The 13680-nt window shown below is 46.6% G+C and overlaps 3 protein-coding genes across 3 annotated transcripts; all 3 read right to left on the bottom strand.

Moving 5' to 3' along the window:
- Positions 1-3310: 3310 nt before the first annotated feature.
- Positions 3311-4950, bottom strand: N7533_000554 (IFRD domain-containing protein; the record flags this gene model as incomplete). Its single annotated transcript, XM_057097204.1, has 2 exons — positions 3311-4559; positions 4760-4950. The coding sequence occupies 2 exons, from the start codon at positions 4948-4950 to the stop codon at positions 3311-3313; spliced, it is 1440 nt and encodes a 479-aa protein (XP_056965697.1).
- A 3396-nt stretch (positions 4951-8346) lies between these two features.
- Positions 8347-9541, bottom strand: N7533_000553 (uncharacterized protein; the record flags this gene model as incomplete). Its single annotated transcript, XM_057097203.1, has 5 exons — positions 8347-8453; positions 8519-8612; positions 8671-8739; positions 8799-9392; positions 9452-9541. 5 exons carry the CDS (start codon positions 9539-9541, stop codon positions 8347-8349), a joined length of 954 nt encoding a protein of 317 aa, XP_056965696.1.
- Positions 9542-11547: 2006 nt separating this feature from the next.
- N7533_000552 (fungal specific transcription factor domain-containing protein) lies at positions 11548-13040 on the bottom strand (the record flags this gene model as incomplete). Its single annotated transcript, XM_057097202.1, has 4 exons — positions 11548-12240; positions 12299-12445; positions 12506-12928; positions 13005-13040. 4 exons carry the CDS (start codon positions 13038-13040, stop codon positions 11548-11550), a joined length of 1299 nt encoding a protein of 432 aa, XP_056965695.1.
- Positions 13041-13680: the final 640 nt, after the last annotated feature.

Below are 13680 nucleotides of genomic sequence, written 5' to 3'. Positions count from 1 at the left end.
CTCGGAGATATCTCGGTTTTTATTCCAACATTAGTTCTTGAACTCCAAGCCCGGTGGTTTACTGCAACGATCAACAGTCTAAGACAGCGTATTCGTACCATCGAGGATACAACCGGAATGAGAAAGCCAATCTGTGCTCAAGACTTGCAACAGCCTGCTCAAAACTGGAAAGAGCTAGATATGGTTCCTATCACTGGTGAACTTAGCAGTTTACTTAGTAGATTTTCTTTCTTGAAAATGCAAGCTGAGACTGCATTATACTTGATCCAAAGGATATATCAGCATGCAGTCGGAGGACCTGGATGCACGATTTTTGATCAAAATGGACTTCTCGTCAAGTTAGAAAACACACGAGGCTGGTATCTTGGACTTGTGGCACAGTGCGATTACTTGATGCGACGAACATCTGCTCAAACCGAAACGGTATGTTCCTCTCTCTAATTAATAGCTCAATCGTCCTTGTTTTGGATGATTGAGAATCAACTAAGACCGTTCAAAGAGATGGTAGAAGTATATAGCTAAATTATATTAGGTTTATTCTCTCCTGGCATCTCAAAACAGCATCATAAATATCGAAATTGCTCGAGCATCGAATATAGTAGCTCAGCTGAGTCGAAGTGATAACCAAGCGATGCTCAACCTCAGTGAACTAAGCCGGCATGACGCTAAACTAATGATTGATATTGCACGGGATTCACGCTCTGTTGCACTTTCTACTGCCCGGGACAGTGCTTCAATGAGAATACTCGCTATGGTTACAGTTCTATTTCTCCCGGCTACATTTACTGCGGTAAGTGATGTAAAATCCTTGCTGATCCTAAAATTCTTACAATAGTCTGCAGACATTCTTTTCCATGACATTTTTCAACTTCCTTAACGAAGACAGCCCGAAATTTTCACCGTCAATTTGGATATATGTGGTTACTACTGGCCTTTTGACTGCCATTATTCAAGGAATCTGGGGATTTATGTCACATAGAAGCCACGCTAAACTCATGTCTGACTCACAAAGTGATATAAAAGTGATGCAAAACGACCAGAACTTGAGTTTGTCAGCAGGGAACAGGCTGTGAAGGCTCATGATGAGAACACCTAGACAAAAGGCAGAATATAGCCTGTTTAAATATGAGAATATAATTCTCATTTGCAGTTTCGAATTCAAGTCTTTCAAAGCCTAGCTTTCTGTTCTGAGTTTTGACGACATACAATATTTAGCGATATCCATACCAATTGGTCACTATCACAGTACAACGAAATCCATAGTAAGTGCAGAGTAATGACGCTGCAGTTTGAACTTCTATCTAACATTATTATTGAGCCCGTTTTATGAGCAGTTCAATTTTATCCCTGCAGCAGGGCTAGTTATTATGAAGACTCTAGGAGTAGATACTAAAGGCAAAATGGATGAATAGCAATAATTTAATGATTTTTCAGATATGTGCCAAAGCAAGAAGGGAAAATGCTGGTTGGAAGCTCTTATTGTGCCACCTGAGGCGGAGATTTCCGGAACTCGAGAAAATACAGTGTCTCATGGTTATTCTAGTAATCTGTACATGATAGAATAACACCACATGTACATCGTCTTTGATGAATGGGTAATCCCCACCCTAAAAAGGACTGCTTTTACATTCCATGTAGCGCCAGCAACTAGACCACTTAAATTTGGTAAGAACTTGGCTGCTTCTGCAGTGGTGACATTGCTTTCTTAACGGCGATAGGGATCACTTATGTTGAAACACGAATATGTGGGAATCTAGGGCCAACCACCCAGACCGCTGATCTTAGTATTTTCAGTAGGCTACAGGGCGTGTTCTAAGTAGCTCTCAACATAGGTCAGTAGGTGAAGAAACCAAGCAAATGACGCCGCCGTAGGCTCTTTGTTGGAGTCACCAATCAGCGACAACAAACAATATCAAAGGAAAGGTCGAGAGAGATAAAGCATAACATGCTTTTATCTTAGAAATCTCATGCCTATTTTTGGTTTCAATCGACTCTCAGCGACTCAAGCCGTAGCCTTCAAAAAGCCATGACTACCACTGAGGCCTCAAGTCCTCGAACCGAATCCGACCCTAGGTTGCACAACAATAGCGCTCGGGAGAGCATCGAAGAAGGCATGTCATTCTTATAAAACAGGGGGCTTTCATCCTGTCTATACTGGGGATGTTATAATGGCAAATACAAGGTATTGAACAAGATCGGATACGGTGCCTAGAGTAGTATACTAGAGAGTATACTAGTAATAAGTAGATAGAAGAGTATAATCTACTACATTACTAGATATAACTACTCTCTAGTATTCGAAAGTCTGCAGACGAGGTAGATTTTCTGGAATCTATCAATGAGTACAATTTAGCAAAACGCTCCTTCCTTAACAGTATCCCAAAATACACGGACTGCCTGCGCCGGATATACATGATCGCCACAAGCTGAAGAAGCGAGAAGTTAGGGCGGACATCCAAGGGGGTACATCAGCTGTTGCAGAGCAGGAGGAGGTAGACAAACCAATTGAGGAATAGAGAAACAAGCTATCGGAACAGCAGCGCCAAAAAAGACAGAAACACATATTATCGTTACCTCTTCATGAGGGCATACATAACGACTCGGAGAGGGGGGTCACATCATCTAGCATATCATTAGCCGTCAGTGTCCCGTGGTCGAACACGACCACAATCCACACCAACGGCCCCGCCAACGGCCGAAACGAAAGCCGTATGATTACGGAATCTGGCCACTATCACACTGTGAGAGTGGACTGAGCGGTTTGAGCGTCTCTGGGGGCGTGTGTTGGGGTGGCCATGATTGTGGGGGGGGGGGGCTGTGGGCGTACACCAGACATAGGATGCCTCCGAGGCCTTCCTTCGGAGGGAAGAATAAAGATCATATTCTACCATATTAGTCTTCACGACCGTAAATGGCCTGACATAGTAGTACTACTTGGATTATGTCCTTTTCGAGTGCTTTACTACCACTACTTACGTACCGGTAGTAGACTTCATATTCATATATTCAGTAATGGATTGTGCGTATTTGATCCACTATAAACAACTTCCCAGGTTTAAACCCAAGGATCAAACTCCAGCTCAAGCCCAAGCGGCCAAAAACCTAAGCAGAACGCGACGATATAAACACTAACCGCAAAGCACACTGTGCAAAGCAGAGACTAGAGAGAACATGAAAAAAAAAACCAGGCCCAGAAAAGGAAAAGAAGAGGAGAGAGAAAGAACTTGAGAAAAAAAGGGATTGACAGGGTCATAAACACATTGGATACATGTGGTACGAATAGACTGCTGGACAGACATGATCGCTTCGTTTACTCATCGTCGTCAGAGTCATGCTGCGCAGTCCAGCGGCGCGAGTTGCGCATTCGGGCGGCCTTCTTCGCGCTCTGACGGTCGGGGGTTCCTGTGCTGGTCTCCCCGATGCTTCGCATCATGACGGGGAGATTGTCGAGAACAGCACGGTTTCCCTGGAAGTAGTGTTCGGCAAAACCACCCAGCAGGATACGGCGAAGCGACGAAAGACGAACCCACTTCCACCAGCGATCGATGCTCATAAGGCCGTGTCGGCCGATTTTGACAGTGAGTGTACTGCCGTAGTGGCGATTAGTGTCCTGGTCGATGGCCATATTGTAGCGAGGCCCACGGCGCGGGTTCTCAACAGTCGTCAGGATAGAGGCGAAGTTGCTGTGCAGTGATTTCTTATCCTTCTTGCTGATACGCTTGTTGTGTACTGTTGCGAGGGACTGTAGCGAGCGTTCGAGCTCGGGGGTGTTGTGGTATGCGTTGTAGCGCTTGATGAGTTTGGGGCCGGTGATGTCTGGCGCGTGTTCGTCGCTTTCATCGGAATCTTCCTCGTCTTCGTCGTCGTCGTCTTCTTGGGGCGTGTAGCTCTTTTCGTAGAGGAGGGCGATGGCTTCGCCTGCGGCGATTTGGACTCCGCTGTCTCCGCTGTCGAGCTGGTCCATGAAGATTTGGACTGCTTCTTCGCTTTCAGACTCGAAGTCGTCGATTTCGGTCACGAGGAAGCCCCAGACTTGCAGTGCTGCGGTGACACACCCCGGATCGTCGGCGGCGTCGATGGACTGGCCATCCGACGCGATGATGTCGAGGAGGAAAGTCATTTGGTCGAGAATGCCGTCTTCGCCGGCACCACCGAAGATGGTGCATGTGCCGAGAGAATGGATGGCAGCCGCCTTGACGACGGCGGAGCTCGAGTCGCGGATGCTGCGCGTCAGCACCGGCTCGGCATTTTGATAGATCTTGTCGTCACTTGACGTAATGACGAGCAACTCGATCGCGCGGAGGGCATTGGTTGTTTCGCGGGTACTGGTTTCGTTTCGAACGCTTCGGGCGAATGTGCTTAATAGATCGGTGACTGAGCCACGGAGTTCTTCTTCGGCGTAATGGTATTTGGTCAAGCGGCAGAAGGCTGCCAAGGCCTCTTCGCGCCCTTGCACGGTACTGCGTTTGCGCTCGAGGAGCTCCTGGATGCGCTCGGCTAGCTCTTGAGGCCAGTCTTCATTTTCCTGTTCGGGATTTTCGTCATCTAGTGAGCCGATGCTGTGAGGGGTGATTGTGGTCAGCTGCACTGTTCAAAATTTCGACAAGGTTGTAGAATGTAGAATGTAGAAGAAAAAAACAATGCTTGACGGCGGTGACATCATCCCGCCACCGAGTGGGACCATGTAGATTCCTTGAATGCACAAAAAAATCCAAAGGAGAAGCAAAAGGGAGGAACTGGGGTCGAAGCAGCTACTCACCTCATGGCAGTATCGTCAGAGAGGAATCCTGAATCTTCATCATCAGATGGCTGCCTGCTCGCAGCCCGTGAAGATTGGCGAGATGTTTGCTTGGAGCCATCGCGAGAGGTAGTGCGGGAGGCTTCTCTTGAGGCGGCTTTGCGCGAGACGGTCTTGCCGCTCTCAAAAATCTGGCGGCGAAGATCGGGCATGGTGGAGGATGGTTGTCGGAGAGGGGTTGGAATCAGCAAGAAAAGTTTCGAGGTGAAGCTCCGAGGATGAGCTCGAGGTCAAAGTGGGCGGAAAGCGGATGAGAAAGCGGGTCTATCCTATTGGTATGGAGCTATGATAAAGCGAAATCGAGAGGTGAAGAAAGTAGAAGAATAGCACATCGTTCTGCAGTCGAAACATCTGGCAAGGGGTGAATGAAGGAGGGGAAAGAGAAAGGGAAATCCCGGTAGAAAAGAAAAGAGGAAGTTCCAAGAGAAGGTGACCTCAAGCAAAGTGAACGGCGTAATGCCCACCCCTCCGAACGGTGGATCGTCCAATCACGGTTGCCTAAAGGGAAGCTGACCGCCAGTGCGGGGATTGTATAGTTAAGAGTACAGAAAATAATTATACTACTACTAGTGGTTATAGGTATCCATGGATACTAGTTGTATACTACTAGACCTGTTTAGGAATCATCTCTAATGGGAATCACTCACTTACTCACCCTCTCTTCTTGTTGATTATACACTTACCTATTTTATGTACTACATCAATCTCGTCTCTGCTACATCTAGTACATACGACCATAGGGTGTGGAGAACAGGGCTTCCCGTCCGCTCAGCCGTACTTAAGCCACACGCCGGCAGGTTAGTAGTATGGTGGGTGACCACATGCGAATCCCTGCTGTTGTATGTTTATTTTTTTTGTTCTTTTTTGGATTCTAGTCCTTGCCGCTTTACTCTTCAGTCCCTTCAGCCCCGTACCTGAACACCCTGAACAAATGACGTGGTCACTCGGCTAAACCTACTATACGTTTTTTGACATTATCCCTGTCATGTGGTCTTGCTCTGGCTAGTGCTGACGGGTGGAATAGATATATTATTCAAGCTATTAACTACTGTCTGATCCGGCATTGGTTACCTTATCTTAAAAGATGTAGTGAAAGCTTTAACCAGCAGCGAATGGTACATTTTAAGGAGCTCAAGCACGAGGATTATGTGGTAGTAATAACGAAAGCAATAAGATTGAGGAGAGAGAGAAGAAGAAGAAGAAGAAGAAGAAGAAGAGAGAACAGAAGGAACTACATACAATAGGCAGGTGCTTAGGTAAACCTTAGGCATCAGTGCCGCAATAGTAATTGTAACCATCCGGTTCATTACAGTACATAGTGTGTCCGTTTCCTCACTTTGTTTCCCACAGTATTATCTCCTCTATTTATTTACCTAGATTAATGAGCCCTATAGCACCAGAACCGGCCGGATGTTTTATATCCCTACCGTACTCATGGATAGTATCTGAATAGTATTACTCTTGCCCTTACGATCGTCTACACCTGACGGAAAGACTGAGTCCAATTTCAAATGATTAGGGGCCTTAATTATATCTCCACCATGCATACTCTTCCGGATCTTGATCATTTGATGCGCTAAGCTAGAGAAGAGGGTGTAAATAATGTGCTTTTGATCTAACAGAGTAATTAATGAGTAAGTTTGATAATACTATTAGTCATGGAAGATACGACAGACTAAGAACCGTAATGACTGAAAAGTTCGGTGCAAAATAAACAAGCATTGAAAGTCCCTTGTCCCAGTGACACGGTGTTCCCATCCCCACAATACAAGGATAACTGGACGGGTGCATTCGATGCCTTAGCCTCAGGTCTTAACCCCGCTGCTGCTCAACACTGATATTCATGTCTAGTTCCTACCTTCAGTTTATCTGATATTCATCCATATTTCCATATCGAGTTCTGAGCGATCATGGCTACCAGGTCTCTCCTATCTCATGAAGATTACACGGTCGGATGGATATGCGCATTGTTACTAGAAACGGCGGTTGCGAAGCTGAAGCAAGACACAATATACCCTAGTCTCTCTAGATATTGACTGATAAAGATAAATACATTCTCGGGGACATTGGAGGCCATAATATCGTCATTACCTGTTTACCAGGCGGATCATATGGCAATGTATCAGCGGCAACGACGGCGATAAAATTGCTTTCAAGTCTTTACTCTATCCGGTTCGGTTTGATGGTCGGGATCGGTGGAGTGATACCAAGAAACAAGGCAGATATTCAACTAGGCGATATTGTGGTAAACCAGCTTACAGATACTTCTGGAGGCGTGATCTAGTACGACTTTGGTAAAGCCTTAAGTTGGAATTAATTCCAGCAGACAGGAATGTTGAATCGGCCGCCAGAGATTCTGTTGACCAGGCTTGAGTATAAATGTATGTAATGTTTTGTAATGTAATCCCTGAAATGTCTCCAGGGCGGGGGGACAGCATGCACCTTGGCAATCGGCGGCCGCGTCCCCCGCACAACGCAATTCCCATGCAAGCACAGAAGCGTAATTCATTATTAAGCGCTTATATTTCATCCAAGTTAACTAGCATGAGAATATAAGATTAATAGTTTTTACGACTGGTGAATCAAGGTGTATATGGTAAAGTTCACGGCCTGACTATGTTTAACCCTTCCCTTGATGGACAGGATATCGTTGCCAGGGTTGATTCCGATGCTCTTACGCAACAACTTCGTAGACGTGTGACATTCTCCAACAGCAAGGGAACATTGACTACCGAGTACCTTCAGTAACTGCACAGGTATATTTTATGCAATCTGTACTTAGAGATGGGCTGGAGAATCCGACAAGACGAGCGCACGGAATGGCGTTAGTAATGTATGGTTGGCGCGGCCGCGTTCCCCTCGCCAGGCTCGGCTTGTCCTGACTCTCCTATCCAGCTGGGCCCGTGTTTCGCTCCCTATCAACAGGGTAGCCTTAACTGCAATTATTCTACTGTAGCCCCTTCATCTCCTTCAAAGCTTGGATTTTGCTCAGTGAAATTGCCTGCCTCTAGGTCGTCGTGGGGCCAATTTCCGCCTTCCAACTTTTAGTCTAATTCCAAAATACGGACGCCTGCCCCACCACCCCAACCCTGCTGAAACAGTTGTACAGAGTCTCTCATACAATTGAGGCGTCCCAAATGTAATGGGGAATGCGGGTGTCATCGCCTTAAAGTATAGCATATGCTCCAGATACGACTGCGACACACTCTATGCGATGACGTCAGTAGGTATTTTACTAGGGAATTGAGTGTTCTACATAGAAAGGCTCTGCTCGCCACATTTTTATGGTGGAAAATTGGCCATATGTAAGACCATTTGGTTCAGACCCGAAGCAAAGCGATGATGGATATGCGCTTATTCGAACTTAACTAGAGAAATGATCTCCTCAATCATTAAAGCAGACAATCTTGAAGAGGGTGACTAATTAGAAGCGGAGACTTTGAGGTTTGATATAGAACATTCAATAGGTCGCGGTGTAGTTTAAACCACATATAGAGCTCCACTCTCTGGCATTCTCCAACACTGAAGATGTTGATTATTCAGCATCTCTACAGGTAGGGTTTCACCTGTTCTAAAGTCCAGTCCCAAAACTTCTCTCCGAGGGCCGGCTCCACTAAGTCTTTTCGGACTTTCTCAAGCTTACCGAAAGGGGATACTTATTAGAAAAAGTTAGCGGGGAAAAGGCTCTAAAGAAAACGGGGGTATGCGCAGGTGCCTCACCCCATCCTCCGTTGTTCTCCTCTGTAATCTTGTCACTGATACCTGCGAACAATTCGGTATAAGCGCCATTTATCGGTTCCGACGCAATGAGTTTCTATTATGATAGTTTAGTATTATTTCAAAGCAAGCATAAGTCCATGTCGGGAACATACAAACATCGTGAGTTCCATCTTGGACATATTTTGCTGAAGATTCGTCACGAAATTTCCGGGGTTAAGAGCCTGAAGTCTGTGATCAGGAACAAGAAAGCCAGCGCGCGTATTAATCATGATTTACTCACCAGGCTAATAATGCCCGTACCCTTGTTTCTTCGTGCAAACTCCGCCGAATGAATTACACTAGCCGCCTTGCTACGTGAGTATTTCATCCAAGCACCCTCCTCTCGTTGGTAATCCATGTTGGTCAGATCGACAGCAGGATTTGGTGCAGCATCGGCAGCACTTGAAGAAACCCAAATGACGCGGACCGAGTTTCTAGGTGCTTGTTTTGCCGCAGTCTCGAGTGCCGGGCGAAGAAAATGCGTAAGCAAAAAGTGGGCGATGTTGTTCACACCGTACTGGAGCTCATAGCCCTGCTTTGTTCGAGAGCCTTCGGGGGGGACCATGACACCTGCATTGTTCCAAAGAACATCCAAGTGATCCTCTTTCGCCAAGAATTCATCAGCTGCCTTCTTGATGGTGGTTAAATCGTCGAGCTGCACGCTGAGAAAGATCAGTTCACCCTTTGATGACGGATGGGCCGCCCTGATCTCCTCGATGGCCTCCTTTGTCTTCGACTCGGACCGGGCAGCAAGGTAAACCTTGCCATTATGACGATACAGGATATCTGTGAGAAGTTTGCCGAGGCCTCCAGAGGCACCTGTGACAAGGAACACCTACTCTGAAGGTTAGTCAACTAATCGAGAAAGAAAAAGATCTTGATGTGGATACCCACCTTTCCACTCTGGTCCGGCAAGTTCTGCTCAGTTAACGTTGCTTTATTAGGCAGAACGGTGCTGCATCTCATTCCAAGATTTAAACTCATTTGGTCGGTTGGTGCGTGTAAAATGAACTAAAACAATAGGATAAAGTCCGGCGACGTCAAGAGTTTATATACTTTTCGATGGGCATCGAGGAAGAGCTCATTCGCTCAATTAAGGTTGGGCTGCCAAGCCTTATGAGAGACATATCCAGCAGCTATTGTGAAGGCGGCCGCAATTCCCGCTGACCCACATGCCGGGTCTGAAATCAATGACGCCTGGCCAAATCAGATAGGAGTGGCGAAGACGAAAGTGGACAAGATCCACCACTTATCTACGCATAATCCAGGAGAGGCGGTGATTCTGGCGGCCGCGTGCCATCGGACTAACAACTTTGTCTTTGGCTCCGCATAATGCGCGTTGCCCGTGACACAGAAAATCGCGGAGCTGACCCCTCACGCACGCAGCTATTGATTTAAAGCTTTTTTTTTTTTGACCTTTGATTGGCGCCAAGATTCGATTACCGCTGTTTAGACTCCGCAATCTAATTTTTTTTTCACTTTATCAATAATACGTTGGAATGACCCTTCAAGCACAGGCAGTCAAGAGAAGTATGTTGTATGATCTCATTATGTTGAATATGATAGTCAGATCTTCTTAGAGAGTATTTTTCTTGTTTCAATGATATTATAATGACTGAGTTAAGCCCGTAAGGATGCCAATTGTCGTACGACAAAAGCGAGTAGGGCGGTTTTCGTAACGTGGCGAAACTCTATGGTGGATCGGAAGATCATAAAGACACCTTGATAAGCCTAACCTAAGTAACCATGTGCATACCAGTTTACAGTGACAACATGGTGTTTGGCATGGCCCTGGATGCCTTCATATATCAAGCCCGATGGACAGGCAAGCTCACCATAGAGTCCTATCCCTAAGAAGATGGGGTTCTTTCCATCGTTCGCAACGAGCTGGCTTCGAGTCACTGTCGGCATTACAGTGTGGAATGGACTGATCTGTAAGGCCATCCAAAAGTCCGCCCCGGCCCTCGCAATAAGAAACTGTTTTTCTTTTTTTTTTAAGCGACTCGAAAAAGGCCCTACTATTGTCCCTCGCTTTTGGAGCAGCGGTCAAGCAAGTAGGTTTGCTTCCGATGTATTTCAGATTCTTTCTGTGAGTGACAAGCGAGCTGGAGTCTGGAAACTTTGGCGTTAATTGTATCAGCATGACCTTCACGAAGACTACCATTCGGCGCACCAAAATGAAGCGAGTATGGCTGAGAGAACGGCAATGGTATTCTATTCTTACACGGGGAGTTGAAGACTGCCCTAACTAACCTAATGTACCAAGACATAGATTGATAACAGACAACCTAGTGTGAAAATATGTCCTGACACAAAACATTGAGGAAAGTTTGCCTGTACTTCTCGAAATACCCAACAGGCCATACCAGCCGCAGCCGACGTGAAGATCTGGGAACTAATATAAGCAATATCCTAAGCACTCAAAGGGATATTTGTTGCTGGCTTAGAGAGCCTCTATAGCCTGTACCTGATTGAATAGTCACCAGCGACGGCGAGGATCCTTTTTGTGACATCGCCGATTCAGCTGCTTGTTCCACCTTATCACGATGGATGGTCTTCATTGCGATCCGAGAGCTCGGCCCTTGGTAACACGCCTTCATTACTGCTCCGCTTACTCCTGAGTGTAGGTTAATCTTAGTCGTTTGTGTCCCCAGGAGTCCGCGATGTAGTCCTCTGTTCACTCTGCTCTTGATCTGGGGAAGGGTTTTGCCAGTGTACCCTGCACAACAGCAGTTCTAATGGCTTGATTACCTCTTCGATATATCTATCCTCGACTGTTCTGTTCAGGGTCTTCATGTGACAGGGATCGTCTGTCCTAAGGCTCCCACAAAGTTAGCCCCATTGAGGGCTGACCCATTCCTTATCCGTGGCTTTTCCGAGGGCATAAATTATAAAGTGGACGGATGGTTGGTTTTCTATTTGCCGTTATGGGTATGTAGCCAGTGGTTTTGTAATGGAGTTGAAAAACGAACGGAGGCCTCGAATTGGCCTTAGGCGCGTCCTACATTACGGTAGATTCCGCCAAGAGCAATGTATTCCGCCGCCAACATCCACCGCTCACTCAACTTTCCCATATAAGCCTCTATATCAGCTAATCTGGCTTTAGCTTGCTCGTCACCACTTTCGCGAAAGATCCATTGGAACGTTATCATGGCGCAGTAGAGCGCATCCAAAAGGAACGGGCTTAGAGTCCCTAGTTGATCGCTACATGCCATGTGAGATATAATATCCATGAGGTTCGCGGTTATTCCGTGCGCCTGGTCGCTGATATTTCGCACTACTAGCGTAGCCTGGACCTGGGCTACAAGTTCAACTTGTACTTTAGCGCCCGCGGTTAAAGTATAGCCTGGTTCATCGCTAATTTTCTCCGGACAGCAATAGTTATCGAGTAGCAGAAAGAGGGTTGACCACGTAAGGCACCGCGGGGCGAGTAGTCGGATATATCCGTTGAGGGACGACGGCTTCATTTCTTCAGCAAGAATAGAGTTAAAGCTGTTTAGGTCCTCAGTAAGGCTAAGAACAGCGGCAATGTGTTCCGCAAGCTCTGCCTGTGAATCGCCACGACATATGGTGGCACGACTAATGAGCATGGCCGACTGGCATAAGCGAGAGAAGGGCGAGACTGGCGTGGAAAAGGATGTTGTAATTGGATAAAGTACTACACCGGCTACATCACCCGAATTCTGGAAGAGATGATATCAGTCAAGGTATGGCATAAAAGATAGAGAGATGTCTATTCACCCATGCATCATCATCCGCAGGGAGGACATCCGTATCCACAGGATTGGGGAGGCAGAACCTCCTCCGGCTGCCTAGGGAAATAATGCGATCCAAGAGATATATGGCCCACCACACCCGTCTTTTCTCCTCCAACTCGGTCCACGTGGTCTATTGGAAATAGTCTGTGAGTTTCTTTCCCATACTGTACTTGAGAATTTCCATACTTACAACCGGACTAATAATTTTTATCGAATCTTTACCAGGTGTAATACCAAGAAGCTCAGCGAACCGAGCACATGCTCCCACGGTCATCCAGGCCGCAGGATAGATGGAGTGGCTGTATTCGTACACGGCCATCAAAGTCATGGCCTGCAGGTAAATGAGTGACACCGCCCCACTGGCTTCCAAGGTCACCATGAAACTTTTAGCAGCCGAATAAATTGGGTCGAACTTGTTGCCGGCCGGTGGAGGGGAGGCGTTTAGCTTCATTGTGAGGAAAAGCAGCGCAACTTCCGGCCCACCATCCTTCAACGAAATGCCAGATTCTAGTCGCTTTTTCGAGATAATTGGCATCCACTGGTGGATCGTATCGAAGTAGAGCGTAGACGTTTCCAATATACTATTTCCCTGGTTGAGAATAGTGAGTATATCCTGTATTTTAATCAGCAATGTGCCGGGAAAGGAGGGAAGGAATATACGAAGAAAAGTAACGATAAATACTTCTCACCATGGGAATACGGGTAGTTGGCCGCGGAAGTTGCATATGGGACCATTTGTAGCAGTCAATATCCAAGAATAATGCTGACGGAAAGTTGTTGGGTCCTCGACTAGGAGCACTGGATTCAGTGGCAAGAGTACTTGGGCTTGAAATGCTGACTGTAGCTGACAGAGAATCCGGCTCAGAAGCGCCGCTTAATCGATGTTCCAGTTCGATCAACCTTTCCTGAAGAATTTCCAGATCGGCTGTAGTGGCAGGTGGCTTTGGTGTATCTGCATAGTCGCAGGTGCGGCTGGCGCGGAGGCATCGGCCGCACTCGGGCAATAATTTGTCGCATTTTCTTTTTTGTTTCTTACAAGCGCCACATGCTTGAGAGGCGGTGTCTTGAGAGTACTCCATGACGGTCAAAACTATCCAATAATTGCTCCCTGCGGTGTTGTATGGATACGTGGTCGTGATTTGAAAGAGCAATGTGCAGTCATGTGGATGAGGCCGGCAAGTTTAGCCTAATATGATTTAACGCATAAGAACTGGCAAAATGATTTTCTGTCATCCGTTATCCATCCTTTAGTGGTCCCCACACCGCCTTGCTTAGACCTCCTTTCTCCCATCCAAACAAGTTATTCTGACTTTCTTCACAAGATTTCAAGAATGTATCTTTCCTCTTCGTTTAAACCTGATTCCT

The sequence above is a fragment of the Penicillium manginii genome (assembly GCF_028828005.1).
Source record: "Penicillium manginii strain IBT 31320 chromosome Unknown utg000001l:1.0-3466041.0:1.0-3467806.0, whole genome shotgun sequence".
In the NCBI taxonomy this organism is placed as follows: Eukaryota; Fungi; Ascomycota; class Eurotiomycetes; order Eurotiales; family Aspergillaceae; genus Penicillium; species Penicillium manginii.
This window is presented reverse-complemented; position numbering and strand designations above follow the sequence as displayed.